Raw genomic sequence first — 17652 nt, 5'->3', positions numbered from 1 at the left:
TTTTGATCACTGCACATTCATTTTACACGCACTGCGGCGATAAAAAAATCTGTTTTGATATTTTTTATCAACCGCAGCGGCCTCCGGTACTTCGCTAGCCTCCCCTTTGTAAGACAGGCTTGCTTTTTTTCTTGGGTAGTCTCAGGGAATACCCCTAAATTTAGTAGTTCAAAATGTCAAACAGGGGGTATTCTTCTGAAGAGGCCTACAGGATTCTGACCCAGTCGGATGAGGAGTGGGAACCCTCATCTGACGAATCTAGCGGGTCAGAATATGAAACTGTAGAAAGCAGTGGCTCTCTGACCCAAAGTTCGGACGAGGAGGTGGAGGTCCCTGGCAGCACCAGGCGTACCCGGCCCCATGTCGCTAGACCACAGGTTATGCAGGATCCGCTTCAAGAGCAGCAGAGTGGGGCTGTCGCTGCCGGATCACGTGGTGAGGCATACACCAGCAGCGCAGCCCTCCCTGGACCTAGTACCAGCACTGCCGTACAACATGGTGACGTGGCGAGCACCAGAAGGGCAGTTGAAGCTGGTACGGTGGCACGTGCACTAGTTACCCCGTCGCAGCCACCGCAAAGACAGGCCCGTAGAGCCCCTAGAATCCCTGAGGTGCTGGCAAACCCCGATTGGCAGTCACCAACTTCAGCCGCACCTGTAGTTCCCCCTTTCACCGCCCAGTCTGGAGTTCGGGTTGAGACGGCTCAAATCGGTTCGGCCCTGGGATTTTTTGAGCTGTTCTTGACTGCGGAGCTCTTGGACTTAGTCGTGGCAGAGACCAACCAGTATGCCACACAATTTATATCCGCCAACCCGGGAAGCTTTTATGCCCAGCCTTTCCGGTGGAAACCAGTCCAAGTTTCCGAAATTAAAATTTTTTTGGGCCTTCTCCTCAACATGGGCCTGACAAAAAAGCATGAATTGCGGTCATATTGGTCAACGCACCCGATTCATCACATGCCCATGTTCTCTGCTGCTATGTCCAGGGCACGATTTGAGGCCATCCTCCGTTTCCTGCATTTTAGCGACAACACCACCTCCCGTCCCAGAGGCCACCCAGCTTTTGACCGGCTCCACAAAATTCGGCCCCTCATAGACCATTTCAACCAGAAATTTGCAGATTTGTATACCCCCGAGCAAAACATCTGCGTAGACGAGTCCCTAATACGGTATGGGGTCAAATTGTATAAGCTCTGTGAAAGGGCCACAGGCTATACCCACAAATTTCGTGTCTATGAGGGAAAAGATCAGACCCTGGAGCCGGTCGGTTGCCCTGACTACCTGGGGAGCAGTGGGAAGACAGTCTGGGACTTGGTGTCACCCTTATTCGGCAAGGGGTACCATCTTTATGTGGACAATTTTTACACAAGTGTGGCCCTCTTTAGGCATTTGTTTCTAGAACGGATTTGCGCCTGTGGCACCGCGCGAACTAGTCGCGTGGGCTTCCCCCAACGGCTTGTAACCACCCGTCTTGCAAGGGGGGAGAGGGCTGCCTTGTGTAACGAAGAACTGCTCGCGGTGAAATGGAGAGACAAGCGTGACGTTTACATGCTCTCCTCCATTCACGCAGACACGACAATCCAAATTGAGCGAGCAACCCGTGTCATTGAAAAGCCCCTCTGTGTCCACGACTATAATGCGCTCATGGGAGGGGTGGACTTCAATGACCAGATGTTGTCTCCGTATTTAGTTTCCCGCAGAACCAGACGCTGGTATAAGAAGGTGTCTGTATATTTAATTCAATTGGCGCTGTACAATAGTTTTGTTCTCTACAGTAAGGCTGGGAGAACACGATCTTTCCTCAAATTCCAGGAAGAGATCATCGAGAACCTCCTTTACCCAGGAGGTTCCGTGGCCCCATCCCCCAGTGTAGTTAGCCGTCTACACGAGCGACATTTCCCCAGTGTCGTTCCTGGTACCTCAACCCAACCGTCACCCCGAAAAAGATGTCGTGTCTGTAGCAGGAGTGGAATAAGGCGTGACACCCGCTATTTCTGTCCTGACTGTGCTGACCACCCTGCCCTATGCTATGGAGAGTGTTTCCGGAAGTACCACACACAGGTACACCTAGCATAGGGATTGCATCTCACAGGACAGGCACACAGGGCTATTAGGGCCCTTTTACTCTCAGCTGCTGCAAACCTCTCCTTTCACCTGGGATAAAGTGCATAACGTACTTCGCCACATCTTTGGGCGATTTGCGCTTTGCACATTGTCCCATGGGGAAGGAGAGGTTTGTTCTATAAAGGTAAAAAAAACTAAACAAAAAAAAAATTACCGGTAAGTAAAAAAGTTAAAAAAGTTTAAAAAAGTTAATATGTTCTGTTCTAAAGTTAATAAAGTTATTGCTTTGCGGCCTGGTTTTTTCTTTTTTGTTTTGTTTTTTTTACCTTCCAGGTGGACCAACCGATCGACCAGCTGCAGCACTGATGTGCATTCGGACAGAAGCATTGTGCTGCTGTCAGATTACACGCAAGTCGGTGTATGCGGCGCTGCAAGACGAGATTTCTCCTCTGCAGTAAAAGATATGTTTGCCGAGGCATATGAGCTGAGGAGGTGGCGGTGTTCATATACTTTGGCAAACACTTTGTATATATAAAAAAAAAATCCCGGCAATGATTTATTCATCCACATCGATTGATGTGAATGGAGAAATCTGGTTTGCCAGGGCATACGAGCTGAAGTGGGTATGGATGTTGGGCGGAGCTCCTATGTCCTGGCAGACGCCTTTCCCCTCCTTTTTCTTTTTTTGGCAGAGATTTTTTCATCCACATTGATCGATGCGAATGAAGAAATCTGTGCCGTTCATTTTTTTCTTTCAGCCCAGAGGCTGAACGGAAAAAAAAAATCTCATTACCCGTATGCTCAATATAAGGAGAATAGCAGAAACTCCTAATGCTGGGCATACATGTAATGATTGCGGAGACCCTCAAATGCCAGGGCAGTACAAACACCCCACAAATAACACCATTTTGGAAAGAAGACACCCCAAGGTATTCGCTGAGGGGCATATTGAGTCCATGAAAGATTGAAATTTTTGTCCCAAGTTAGCGGAAAGGGAGACTTTGTGAGAACAAAATCCAAAAAATCAATTTCCGCTAACTTGTGCCAAAAATTTTTTTTTTCAATGAACTCGCCATGCCCCTCATTGAATACCTTGGGGTGTCTTCTTTCCAAAATGGGGTCACATGTGGGGTATTTATACTGCCCTGGCATTTTAGGGGCCCCAAAGCGTGAGAAGAAGTCTGGTATCCAAATGTCTAAAAATGCCCTCCTAAAAGGAATTTGGGCCCCTTTGCCCACCTAGGCTGCAAAAAAGTGTCACACATGTGGTATCTACGTATTCAGCAGAAGTTGGGGAATATGTTTTGGGGTGTCATTTTACATATACCCATGCTGGGTGAGATAAATATCTTGGTCAAATGCCAACTTTGTATAAAAAAAATGGGAAAAGTTGTCTTTTGCCAAGATATTTCTCTCACCCAGCATGGGTATATGTAAAATGACACCCCAAAACACATTCCTTACCTTCTCCTGAGTACGGAGATACCAGATGTGTGACACTTTTTTGCAGCCTAGCTGGGCAAAGGGGCCCACATTCCAAAGAGCACCTTTCAGATTTCACAGGTCATTTACCTACTTACCAGACATTAGGGCCCCTGGAAAATGCCAGGGCAGTATAACTGCCCCACAAGTGACCCCATTTTGGAAAGAAGACACCCCAAGGTATTCCGTGAGGGGCATGGCAAGTTCCTAGAATTTTTTATTTTTTGTCACAAGTTAGTGGAAAATGATGATTTTTTTTTTTTTTTTTTTTTTCATACAAAGTCTCCTATTCCACTAACTTGTGACAAAAAAAAAAAATTTCCATGAACTCACTATGCCCATCAGCGAATACCTTGGGGTCTCTTCTTTCCAAAATGGGGTCACTTGTGGGGTAGTTATACTGCCCTGGCATTCTAGGGGCCCAAATGTGTGGTAAGGAGTTTGAAATCAAATTCAGTAAAAAATGACCTGTGAAATCCGAAAGGTGCTCTTTGGAATATGGGCCCCTTTGCCCACCTAGGCTGCAAAAAAGTGTCACACATCTGGTATCTCCGTACTCAGGAGAAGCTGGGGAATGTGTTTTGGGGTGTCATTTTATATATACCCATGCTGGGTGAGAGAAATATCTTGGCAAAAGACAACTTTTCCCATTTTTTTATACAAAGTTGTCATTTGACCAAGATATTTATCTCACCCAGCATGGGTATATGTAAAAAGACACCCCAAAACACATTCCTCAACTTCTCCTGAGTACGGCAATACCACATGTGTGACACTTTTTTGCAGCCTAGGTGGGCAAAGGGGCCCATATTCCAAAGAGCACCTTTCGGATTTCACTCGTCATTTTTTACAGAATTTGATTTCAAACTCCTTACCACACATTTGGGCCCCTAGAATGCCAGGGCAGTATAACTACCCCACAAGTGACCCCATTTTGGAAAGAAGAGACCCCAAGGTATTCGCTGATGGGCATAGTGAGTTCATGGAAGTTTTTATTTTTTGTCACAAGTTAGTGGAATATGAGACTTTGTATGAAAAAAAAAAAAAAAAAAAAAATCATCATTTTCCACTAACTTGTGACAAAAAATAAAAAATTCTAGGAACTCGCCATGCCCCTCACGGAATAGCTTGGGGTGTCTTCTTTCCAAAATGGGGTCACTTGTGGGGTAGTTATACTGCCCTGGCATTCTAGGGGCCCAAATGTGTGGTAAGGAGTTAGAAATCAAATTCTGTAAAAAATGATGAGTGAAATCCGAAAGGTGCTCTTTGGAATATGGGCCCCTTTGCCCACCTAGGCTGCAAAAAAGTGTCACACATCTGGTATCTCCGTACTCAGGAGAAGGTGGGGAATGTGTTTTGGGGTGTCATTTTATATATACCCATGCTGGGTGAGAGAAATATCTTGGCAAAAGACAACTTTTCCCATTTTTTTATACAAAGTTGTCATTTGACCAAGATATTTATCTCACCCAGCATGGGTATATGTAAAAAGACACCCCAAAACACATTCCTCAACTTCTCCTGAGTACGGCAATACCACATGTGTGACACTTTTTTGCAGCCTAGGTGGGCAAAGGGGCCCATATTCCAAAGAGCACCTTTCGGATTTCACTCGTCATTTTTTACAGAATTTGATTTCAAACTCCTTACCACACATTTGGGCCCCTAGAATGCCAGGGCAGTATAACTACCCCACAAGTGACCCCATTTTGGAAAGAAGAGACCCCAAGGTATTCGCTGATGGGCATAGTGAGTTCATGGAAGTTTTTATTTTTTGTCACAAGTTAGTGGAATATGAGACTTTGTATGAAAAAAAAAAAAAAAAAAAATCATCATTTTCCACTAACTTGTGACAAAAAATAAAAAATTCTAGGAACTCGCCATGCCCCTCACGGAATAGCTTGGGGTGTCTTCTTTCCAAAATGGGGTCACTTGTGGGGTAGTTATACTGCCCTGGCATTCTAGGGGCCCAAATGTGTGGTAAGGAGTTAGAAATCAAATTCTGTAAAAAATGATGAGTGAAATCCGAAAGGTGCTCTTTGGAATATGGGCCCCTTTGCCCACCTAGGCTGCAAAAAAGTGTCACACATCTGGTATCTCCGTACTCAGGAGAAGGTGGGGAATGTGTTTTGGGGTGTCATTTTATATATACCCATGCTGGGTGAGAGAAATATCTTGGCAAAAGACAACTTTTCCCATTTTTTTATACAAAGTTGTCATTTGACCAAGATATTTATCTCACCCAGCATGGGTATATGTAAAAAGACACCCCAAAACACATTCCTCAACTTCTCCTGAGTACGGGGATACCAGATGTGTGACACTTTTTTGCAGCCTAGGTGGGCAAAGGGGCCCATATTCCAAAGAGCACCTTTCGGATTTCACAGGTCATTTTTTACTGAATTTGATTTCAAACTCTTTACCACACATTTGGGCCCCTAGAATGCCAGGGCAGTATAACTACCCCACAAGTGACCCCATTTTGGAAAGAAGAGACCCCAAGGTATTCGCTGATGGGCATAGTGAGTTCATAGAACTTTTTATTTTTTGTCACAAGTTAGTGGAATATGAGACTTTGTAAGAAAAAAAAAAAAAAATCATCATTTTCCGCTAACTTGTGACAAAAAATAAAAAGTTCTATGAACTCACTATGCCCATCAGCGAATACCTTAGGGTGTGTACTTTCAGAAATGGGGTCATTTGTGGGGTGTTTGTACTGTCTGGGCATTGTAGAACCTCAGGAAACATGACAGGTGCTCAGAAAGTCAGAGCTGCTTCAAAAAGCGGAAATTCACATTTTTGTACCATAGTTTGTAAACGCTATAACTTTTACCCAAACCATTTTTTTTTTACCCAAACATTTTTTTTTTATCAAAGACATGTAGAACTATAAATTTAGAGCAAAATTTCTATATGGATGTCGTTTTTTTTTGCTAAATTTTACAACTGAAAGTGAAAAATGTCATTTTTTTGCAAAAAAAATCGTTAAATTTCGATTAATAACAAAAAAAGTAAAAATGTCAGCAGCAATGAAATACCACCAAATGAAAGCTCTATTAGTGAGAAGAAAAGGAGGTAAAATTCATTTGGGTGGTAAGTTGCATGACCGAGCAATAAACGGTGAAAGTAGTGTAGGTCAGAAGTGTAAAAAGTGGCCTGGTCTTTCAGGGTGTTTAAGCACTGGGGGCTGAGGTGGTTAAACAAATGTGTTCTGCATAAGTCAGAAATCATTCTCTAAAACTGATTTACACTTACCACAATGTTCCACATGAAATCTAATATACAGTAATACAAAAGGAGAGCTTATGGCCTTTATATTTCAGAAAGAAATGGTTCAGAACAAAGGTCAACCTAAAGTCATCATCAAAAACACATAGAGGAACATTTCTGAAAGGTTTCACACCACTATTGAGAGGGGGGGGGGGGGGAGTCGCAAATTATGGTGCATACCATAATTGAACAATAATTTATGTCTTTTTAAGTTTATCAGAACTTTTCTGCCATCCGGATTTACTATAGCTTTCACCAGAAAATGGTGTAAGTTATATTTGAAGTCCAGGCCAGTCTGTAGCTGGCATGGACTTCAGTATCTGGTGCATCGCAGGGATGACATGAGCCTAATTTATTAATATTGGTTGGCTTATTTTGAGACAGATTTTTATGCCAGAATTGTGGTACAATTTTGGCACAAAATGGTGTGTATTAGGCCTGCCCATTTCTAGTGAAGCTCCACCCTTTCTGCTAAGTCCCATCCCCTTGTGGAGCATGTAAAAAAAATTGTGCAGAAACTCTAGATGTGCCAAATTGTGCCAATTTGACTCCTTTTTTAGACAGATTTTTGGCTCAGACACATTAGTAAATCCGGACCAGTGTTACTGGGCTCTGAATGTTGTGGTAATAAAATCCTAATAATAACAGTAATTATTATCATCATCACACATTTGTTTGTTTCACCAAGGAATTATCACTGCTGGAATGAGGCCTGGATGACCCGACCAGATCTCCCAGTTGGATTTGGAGGATGGCAGGCTGTAGATTCCACACCTCAGGAGAACAGTGACGGTAAGCATTATCTTTCTGAATAGATGTGGTATTGGCAAATATAGAATGTAGGGGTCATTTATTACCTTTTTTGCTGTCCTTTTTGGCGTATTTATGTCACAGATTTTGTCACAAAGGATTTTTGCGGCGAAATCTGGGACTTTTCCCCGCTCTTGCCACTTTAGCAAAGTGCCAAAAAAGGGGGTGTGGTGTGGGCGGGAAGAGGGCGGACTGGCAGACCCGTCTCATTCATTATTTTCCACTCCAGTTTTTGCCATGGAAAATGATCTTAATCTATGCCAGCAAGGGAGTTGGCGTAGATTAAAGCATGTCTCATGGCCGGCAGCAGCAAGGTCCAAAGTTACGTAGAGGCTACGCCTCAACATAACTTTGCCGCATCCACCGGCAGTACACAAGGATTAAGTATGTTGATTTATCAAGACAGGCCCTACGCTGCTGGAGAATCCATTAAATTTATGACGAAGCACAGTACAGTACTAGTCTGATGGCTGTATTGAGCAGCAAAACAGAGCAGAGAAGGCAGCATTGCTTTCTCTTCAAACAGCTGATCGGTAGGGGTGCCGGTAGTCAGACCCCCACCAATGTGATATTGATGACCTATTCTGAGGATAGAGCCAAACAAGGCTACCATGTTGCCGAAACGTTGGTTGCTATTTGGCTTTTTGTGTACACACTCGTAGCAATACGAGATAAAGGATCTACTGGAGATGCTGCCGTAACCTTCTCTTTGTTCGCTTTCCTGAGGATAGGTCACATCAATAGTAAAAAGCGGATAACCCCTTAGTTCATAGCTGGTATAGATATTTTTTTTTTTAAGTTGCAAAACCAGGCTTTATTACTTTTGTATGGCAAAAATAAGGTGTAGGGGATAGACACAGTACATCTTCCCCTTAAATGTCTATCATGTTATAATGTGACACTGTAATGTGCGCCCAATAAAATTTTAAGTTACTCTGGGAGCAATTTATCCCTTGAGTGTATGTTTTATAATGTTACTTCTCTTCAGTACAGAACAAAATGTTACAAGTTACTAGGAAGTCAATTACTGATATTTTCGGCAAAGACAATGAAAAGTAATTAAAATACACAAAATGTCCTTCAGTCTTGCATATATTCTTGTCAAACAGTATTTTTGTCTAGGTTGAATATGGTTTCATTATGTTATTAATAATTCTGTAGTTAATTGGCACCATTGACATTTTGGTTATTAATTATTCAATTAATGTCTGTCCTGAAGGAAATTTTCATACAACATAAATTTAGGGACTGAAATTATATTGTTGAAGGGATATAATTTTATGGGTTTTTTTGAGTTCTCTCATCAAAACAATTCATATTAAGGGCAGACCTCCGACTTGGCACTCGTCTCTTAGGGCCTTTGCATTCCTGCTTTGGCATCTACTGTACATACAATATGCATTACATGGTCATCCATTCATATGAATGGCCTCCATGTAACACTACATGGCGGATTTAAGGGAAAATGTACAGTATGGCAGTATGGAAATTCTTCCAGTGAAAATTCCTCTGGTGATAACTAGGGTAGCACTGTGCAAAGAAAAGTTTCGCTTAGCCCATTTGTGGATTAGTGTTTTGACTTAAAGAAGTATTCCGATCACAGACAATTGGGGCATATAGCTAGGATATGCCCCCATTGTCTGATAGGTGCGGGTCCCACCCGCACCTATCACAGCTCTCCCCGCGCGTACAACGAGAATGGAGCGGGGAGAGCTGTGGCTGGAGGATTTCACGGGGTCCATCCACCACCAAGCACTGCTCCCGGCTGCTCCCATAGAAGTGAATGGGAGCGCACGGCGCACGTGCGGCCCCTGCTCCTATTCATTTCTATGGGGCAAACGGAAATAGCCGAGGCAGCGCTCGGCTATTTTTGGCAGCCCCATAGAAATGAATGGAGGGTCCACACTCCGTTCCGCGATATGCCCCCATTGTCTGTGATGGGAATACCCCTTTAACCCTTAAGGACTTTTGACGTACCGGTACGGCATGGTTCCCGAATCCTTAAGGACCCATGACGTACCGGTACGTCATGTGTATTCCCGATCACCGCCGCCCGGCGGGCAGTGATCGGAACCCGGTGCCTGCTCAAATAATTGAGCAGGCACCTTGGCTAAATGCGCGGGGGGGTCCCGTGACCCCCCCGTGTGAGCAATCGCCGCAAATCGCAGGTCAATTCAGACCTGCGATTTGTGGCTTTACCTGCGTTTGGCTGCGGTGTGTGGCGGTGCCATCGGGTCCCCATGCAGCTGTAGGGGGGACCCGATGGCATGGAAGGCAGCGCGATGCCTAAGCTTTGAATACCTTAAGGGGTGTAGTTTCTTAGATGAGGTCACTTTTATGGAGTTTCTACTCTAGGTTTGCATCAGGGGGGCTTCAAATGGGACATGGTGTCAAAAAAAACAGTCCAGCAACACCTGCCTTCCAAAAACCGTATGGCATTCCTTTCCTTCTGCGCCCTGCCGTGTGCCCGTACAGCGGTTTACGACCACATATGGGGTGTTTCTGTAAACTACAGAATCAGGGCCATAAATATTGAGTTTGGTTTGGCTGTTAACCCTTGCTTTCTAACTGGAAAAAAAAATAATAAAATGGAAATCTGCCAAAAAAGTGAAATTTTGAAATTGTATCTCTATTTTCCATTAATTCTTGTGGAACACCTAAAGGGTTAACAAAGTTTGTAAAATCAGTTTTGAATACCTTGAGGGGTGTAGTTTCTAGAATGGGGTCATTTTTGGGTGGTTTCTATTATGTAAGCCTCAGAAAGTGACTTCAGACCTTAACTGGTCCCTAAAAATTGGGTTTTTGAAAATTTCGAAAAAATTTCAAGATTTGCTTCTAAACTTCTAGCCTTGTAACATCCCCAAAAAATAAAATATCATTCCCAAAATGATCCAAACATGAAGTAGACATATGGGGAATGTAAAGTAATAACTATTTTTGGAGGTATTACTATGTATTTTAGAAGTAGAGAAATTGAAACTTGGAAATTTGCAATTTTTTGAAAATTTTTGGCAAATTTGGTATTTTTTTTATAAATAAAAATATTTTTTAAATTCATTTTACAAGTGTCATGAAGTACAATAGCGTTTTAAAGCTATCAGCACTTAAAGTGACACTGGTCAGATTTGCAAAAAATGGCCAAGTCTTTAAGGTAAAATAGGGCTGAGTCCTTAAGGTGTTAAAGGGGGTTTCCCATCTCAACTTCTGTGGCATATTGCTAGGATATGCCACAAATGTCAGATATGTGTGGGACCAAACTCCAAAACTTTTTGGCTATTTTTGAATGTCCCACAGCAGTGAATGAAGAGCAAGCATGGCCACCTCTCTATTAAACACTATTGACTCAGAGGCGGACTGAGAACTTAAAATGGCCCTGGAAAAACCCAAAAGTGGCACCAATGTTGTAGGTGGGTCCAAATTGACAGAAGGTGGGGCAACACAAGTAGATGGTGCCAACACAAGTTGGCAGGTTTAGAAATAGTGATGCCAGCGGATTAACCCTTTCACATACCGTGGTAAGCGCTGACCGCGGCACGTGCAGGGTTTACAGAGGGAGGGGGCTCCCTGTGATTCCATCTGCCCCCCGCGCTGCACTGACAGGGGGCTGATGGTTGCCATGACAGCCCCGATGCCTTCCACAAGCATCAGAGCCTGTCAGCTACGGAAGCCCAGGAGATCCAGACTGAGTGCTGGGTCTCCTAGGCAACGGTCAGCGTATTACTGTGTAATGTATTGTACTGAATTAAAATAGGGATCAAAATCTGTCCCACAGTGGGTCAAATATAAAAATAAAAAAAGGGAAAAAATAGTTTTTTATGATAAAAAAAATTAAAGTTTCAAGTAAAGAAAAAGCGTCCTTTTCCCCAAATAAAGTAAACAAAATTGGTAAAAAAAATAGGAAAAATAAGAAATGTAGACATATTAGGTATCGCCGCGTTCATATCGACCAGCTCTATCACATGACCTAACCTCTCAGATGAACACAGTCAAAAAAATTAAATAAAAATTGTCCTAAAAAAACATTTTTTGTCACCTTACATCACTAAAAGTGTAACACCAAGCGATCAAAAAGGCGTATGCCCCCCAGAATTGTAACATCTAACCGTAACCTCATCCCGCAAAAAATTAGCCCCTACCTAAGACAATCACCCAAAAAAAAAAATAATATATGGCTCTCAGACTATGGAGACACTAAAACATGATTATTTTGTTTAAAAAATGCTTCTATTGTGTTAAATGTAAAAAAAATAAAAAAGTAGACATATTAGGTATCCCCATGCTCTATAAAAATACCACATGACCTAACCCCTAAGTTGAACACCGTAAAAAAGATAAAATAAAAATGGTGTAAAAAAAGCCATTTTTTGTCACCTTACATAAAAAAGTGTAATAGCAAGTGATCAAAAAGTCATACGCACCCCAAAATCATACCAATCAAACCGTCATATCCTCCCATAAAAAATGAGACCCTAACTAGGACAATCACCCAAAAAATAAAAGAAATATGGCTCTCAGAATATGGAGACACTAAAACATGATTTTTTTTGTTTCAAAAATGCTGTTATTGTGTAAAACTTAAATAAATAAAAAAAAGTATACATATTAGGTATCGCCACACCCGTAAGAACCTGCTCCATAAAAATATCACATGAACACCGTAAAAATTTGAAAAAAAAAAAGTTGAAAAAAAGCTATTTTTTGTTACCTTATATGGCAAAAAGTGTAATACCAAGCAATCAAAATGTGATACGCATCCCAAAATCATACCAATCAAACCGTCATCTCATCCCACAAAAAATTTGACTATACCTAGGACAATCGCCCAAAAAAAAAAAAAATCTATGGCTCTAAGAATATGGAGACACTTAAACATGATTTTTTAGTTTCAAAAATGCTGTTATTGTGTAAAACTTAAATAAATAAAAAAGTATACATATTAGGTATCACCACATCCATAAGAACCTGCTGTTTAAAAATATTACATGACCTAACCCCTCAGGTGAACACCATACATTTTTTTTAAATAAAATGTGTGTCAAAAAAAGCTATTTTTTGTCACCTGACATTACAAAAAGTGTAATACCAAGCGATCAAAAAGTCATATGCACCCTAAAATAGTACCAAATAATCTGTAATCTTATAAAAAAAAAATTAGCCCCTACATAAGACAGTCGCCCAAAAAAAAAAAAAAAATATGGCTTTCAGAATATGGAGACACAAAAAAAATAATTTTTTTCAAAAATGCTTTATTATGTAAAATTGAAACAAACAACCAAAAATGTCATATTTGGTGTTGCCGCGTCCGTAACAGCCTGCTCTATAAAAATACCACATGATCAAACCTGTCAGATGAACATTGTAAATAACAAAAAATAAACACGGTACCAAAACAGCTATTTTTTGTTACCTTGCCTCACAACAAGTGTAATATAGAGCAACCAAAAATCATATGTACCCTAAAATAGTACCAACAAAACTGCCACCTTATCCTGTAGTTTCCAAAATGGGGTCATTTTTTGGAGTTTTTACTCTAAGGGTACATCAGGGGGCTTCACATGTGACGTGGCAACTTATCCCAGTGAAATCTGCCCTCCAAAAACCATATGGCGTTCCTTTCCTTCTGCTCTTTGCCGTGTGCCCATACAGCAGTTTACGATCACAAATGGGGTGTTTCTGTAAACTACAGAATCAGGCTAATAAATATTGAGTTTTGTTTAGCTTTGTTACTGGAAAAAATGAATTTAAATGGAAATCTGCCAAAAAGTTAAATTCTGAAATTTTATCTACATTTTCCTTTAATTCTTGTGGAACACCTAAAGGGTTACCAAAATTTGTATACCTTGATGGGTGTATTTTCCAAAATAGTGTCACTTTTTTGGAGTTTCTACTCTAGGGGTGCATCAGAGGGTTTTCAAATGTGACATGGCAACTTAAAATTATCCCAGTGAAATCTTCCTTTCAAAAAACCATATGGCGTTCGTTTCCCTCTGCACCCTGCCGTGTGTCCGTACAGCAGTTTATGACCACCTCTGGGGTATTTCCGTAAACTACAGAATCAGGGCAATAAATATTGAGTTTTGTTTGGCTGTTAACCCTTGCTTTGCTAGTGGATTTTTTTTAAATTAAAATGGAAAATCTGCAAAAAAAATCGAAATTTAAAAATTTCATTCCCATATTCCTTTAATTCTTGTGGGGCACCTAAAGGGTTAACAACATTTGTAAAATCAGTTTTGAATTGCTTGAGGGGTTTAGTTTCTAAAATGGGATGATTTATGGGTGGTTTCTAATATGTAAGCCCCAGAAAGTGACTTCATAACTGAACTGGTCCTAAAAAAAAAATTGGGTTTTGGAAATTTTCTTGCAAATTTTAAGATTTGCATCTAAACCTCTAAGCCTTCTAACGTCCCAAAAAAATTAAATGTCATTTTAAAAATGATCCAAACATGAAGTAGACATATGGGGAATGTAACGTAATAACTATTTTTGGAGGTATTACTATCTATTATAAAAGTAGAGAAATAGAAATTTGCAAATGTTTCCAAGTTTTTGGTAAATTTGGTATTGTTTTATAAATAAAAATGAAATATTTTGACTCTATTTTACCACTGTCATGAAGCACAATATGTGACGAGAAAACAATCTCAAAATGGCCTCGATAAGTAAAAGCGTTTTAGAGTTATCACCACTTAAAGTGACATGTCAGATTTGCAAAAAATGGCCTGGTCCTTAAGGTGAAAAATGAATGTGTCCTGAAGGGGTTAATGATATCCCATCTAATGTACATTTTAGCTGGGGGTACAACTGCAAAGATGCCTATGCAATGAAAATACTGACAGCAGTGATAAAAGCACAATTGGGCCATGAATGGTGACTGATATCCATCCTTAGAAATTTGTGTTTATTCCCCAAAAAGTTGCATAACTTTCTTACATTTCAGTGTAATGAATGAGACACTTTCTACTTTATCACATTGATAAATATGAGTAGAGTCCACTAACATATGATATTGGTCATCATTCTAGGAATGTACAGATGTGGCCCTGCCTCCGTCCAGGCTATTAAGCATGGTCATGTTTGTTTCCAGTATGATACACCTTTCCTTTTTGCAGAGGTAAGATTTTATTTTTTCTAAAGTGTCTTGAAACTATGTTCACTTTGAAAATGGCAATGCTTTTTATATCATTATTGTTATCACTTTTTATCATTTGGAACTGGCTTGTGGGACTGACAGTATAGTATTCAAAGCCACCTATTTATTATTGTCCTCCTATATCCTCGCTTCCACACCCAAATAATAAAATTATAATTAAAGAGGTTATGCCATGATTGATGTAACAAATGAAAATCAGACATTATATAGTAAATGACAATCTCTAACAAAGTTAGAACCAGTCCTGTATCTCCCATGGATCCTGAGCTCTCCCCATTTATTACTCCAATTGTCCTGCTAGATTTATTTCAGGCTGGACATCAAGGGAGCATGTTCTTTCTCAGGGGGTGTGCCACTTCTGCTGTAGCTATTTCCCCGTAACTGCCACAGCCTCTAATAAAAGATATGACTTGTTGCAGTTGAAGATTTAAACTGTGTGTGTGTGGCCAGTGAGGTGGACAAGAAATAAGGAAAAGAACAACCAGAAGGTGGCGCTAGATTTAATTGAATAACTCAGTGGCTATGCTAATTTTTTCTTTACATGAAATTACAAAAGTATTCACATCCTGGCGCTGGTTTGAAAACTGTAGAATATTTTTCATGGCACAACCCTTTTTAACCACTTCCCGACCGCCCTAAGATATAAACGTCCTATGGGCGGTTGTTTATCTCTAAATGGACGTTCTAAAACGGCCATTCAGAGATGGAAGCTGCACGCTAATCGTGCAGCGGCCCAGCGGTGGGGCCGCTGTCAGTGACAGCAGGGCAACCCAGAGGGAAGGCAGGGACTATTCCTCGGTGTCCCTGCCTTCTAGATTGCTGAATACAGATCAGAAAGCGCTATGCGCTTCCTGTCCCGGCCCGGTGATCATGTGACCGCCAGGGCCGGGAGAGTGCAGGAGCTGTCGGGTCTTCCACAGACCTCTATCAGCTCTTCACTGAGGCTGTACAGTGTTGTATTTTGCTGTACAGCCTCTCTGGGGAGTGTATTTCCCCTGTAACTAGGGCTACTATGTCAGCCCCAGTTACAGGAGAAATCAATAGCGAAAAAAAAAGTGAAGTTAAATGTCCCCCAGAGGTCTTGTATGACCTTATGGGGGATACAAAGTGTAAAATAAAAAAAATAAAAAAAATAAAGTGTTTTATAAAAAAATAAAAAAAAGGTTTCACATGTAAATAAAAAAATCCTCGATTAAATAGTTAAAAAAAAAAATTGAAATAGAAAAATTTGGTATTGCCGAGTCCGTGACGGCTGGCTCTATCAATTTATCACATGATCCACCCCGTCCGAAAAACACCACAAAAAAATAAAATAAAGACTGTGTAAAAAAAAGCCAATTCGTCACCTTACATCACAAAAAGTCAAAAAAGGCATATGTCCCACAAAATGGTACCAATGAAACAGTCACCTCATCCTGCAAAAAATTAGCCCCTACATAAGAAAATCGCTCAAAAAACTAAAAACTATATCTCAGAACATAGAGACATTAAAACATCATTTTTTGTTTCAAAAATGCTATTATTGTGTTAAAGTGAAATAAATAAAAAAAGTTTACATATTAGATATCGTCGCGTCCGTAACAACCAGCTCTATAAGAATATCACATAACCACCTAACCCATCACGTGAACAACGTAATAAAGATAAAATAAAAACAGTGCCAAAAAAGCAATTTTTGTCACCTAACATCACATAAAGTGCAAGACCAAGCAATCAAAAAAAAGGCGTATACCCCCCAAAATTGTACCAATCAAACCGGCACCTCATCCAGCAAAAAATTAGACCCTAGCTAAGACAATTGGTCAAAAAATAAATAAACTATGGCTCTCAGACGACTATGGAGACACTAAAACATAATTTTTTTTGTTTAAAAAATGCTATTATTGTGTAAAACTTAAATAAATAAGAAAAAGTATACATATTAAGGTATTTCCACGTCTGCCGTAACGATAAGCTCTATAACAATGTCACATGACTTAACCCCTCAGGTGAACGCTGTAAAAATAAAATAAAAAAACCTGTGCTAAAACAACCAAGTTTTTGGTCACCTTGCCCCATAAAGTGTAATAATGAATGTTTTAAAAATGATATGTACCCATAAAGAGTACCATTAAAAACATCAACTCTTCCTGCAAAAAAAGAGCACCCGCACAAGACGATTGGCAGAAAAATTAAAAAATATATGGCGTTCAGAGAATGGAGACACAAAAACATATTTTTTTTTCAAAAAATGCTTTATTATGTAAAACTCAAACAAACAAACAAATAAAGTAGACATATTTAATATAATATAAATAGTATCAATAAAACTGGCACCTTATTCCCTGGTTTCCAAAATGGGGTCAATTTTGGGGAGTTTCTACTTTAAGGGTGCATCGGGGGGCTTCAAATGGGACATGGTGTCTAATAACCAGTCTAGCAAAATCTGCCCTCCAAAAACCATATGGCGCTCCTTTTCTTCTGCTCCCTGCTGTTTGCCCTTACATCAGTTTACAGCCACATGTGGGGTGTTTATGTAAACCGCAGAATCAGGGTAATAAATATTAAGTTTTGTTTGGCTGTTAACCCTTGATGTGTTAAAGAAAAAAAGTATTAAAATGGAAAATCTGCCCAAAAATTTTAATTTTTAAATTTCATCTCCATTTTTCTTTAAATCTTGTGGAACACCTAAAGGGTTAACAAAGTTTGTAAAATCAGTTTTGAGTAACTTGAGGGGTGCAGATTCTATGGAGTCATTTATGGAGGGTTTTCACTGTGTAAGCCCCACAAAGTGACTTCAGACCTGAACTGGTCCTTAGAAATTTTCTTTAAAATGTTAAGAATTGCTTCTAAAATTCTAAGCCTTCTAACGTCTTAAAAAAATAAAATGACATTTAC

General features: G+C 40.4%; 1 protein-coding gene across 3 annotated transcripts in view; it reads left to right on the top strand.

The window, feature by feature from the left end:
• The window catches only part of F13A1 (coagulation factor XIII A chain), a 256915-nt gene that overhangs the window by 147713 nt on the left and 91550 nt on the right, over window positions 1-17652 (top strand). For all 3 annotated transcript variants that reach the window (XM_040432510.1, XM_040432507.1, XM_040432508.1), the window contains exons 9-10: window positions 7504-7607; window positions 14648-14736. In XM_040432510.1, the coding sequence (XP_040288444.1) occupies window positions 7504-7607; window positions 14648-14736 (193 nt within the window). The remainder of the gene's footprint in view (window positions 1-7503; window positions 7608-14647; window positions 14737-17652) is intronic.

The sequence above is a fragment of the Bufo bufo genome, chromosome 5, assembly GCF_905171765.1.
Source record: "Bufo bufo chromosome 5, aBufBuf1.1, whole genome shotgun sequence".
NCBI classification, from domain to species: domain Eukaryota; kingdom Metazoa; phylum Chordata; class Amphibia; order Anura; family Bufonidae; genus Bufo; species Bufo bufo.
Note: the sequence above shows the minus strand (reverse complement) of the source record. Positions and strands in the feature narration are given on the sequence as shown.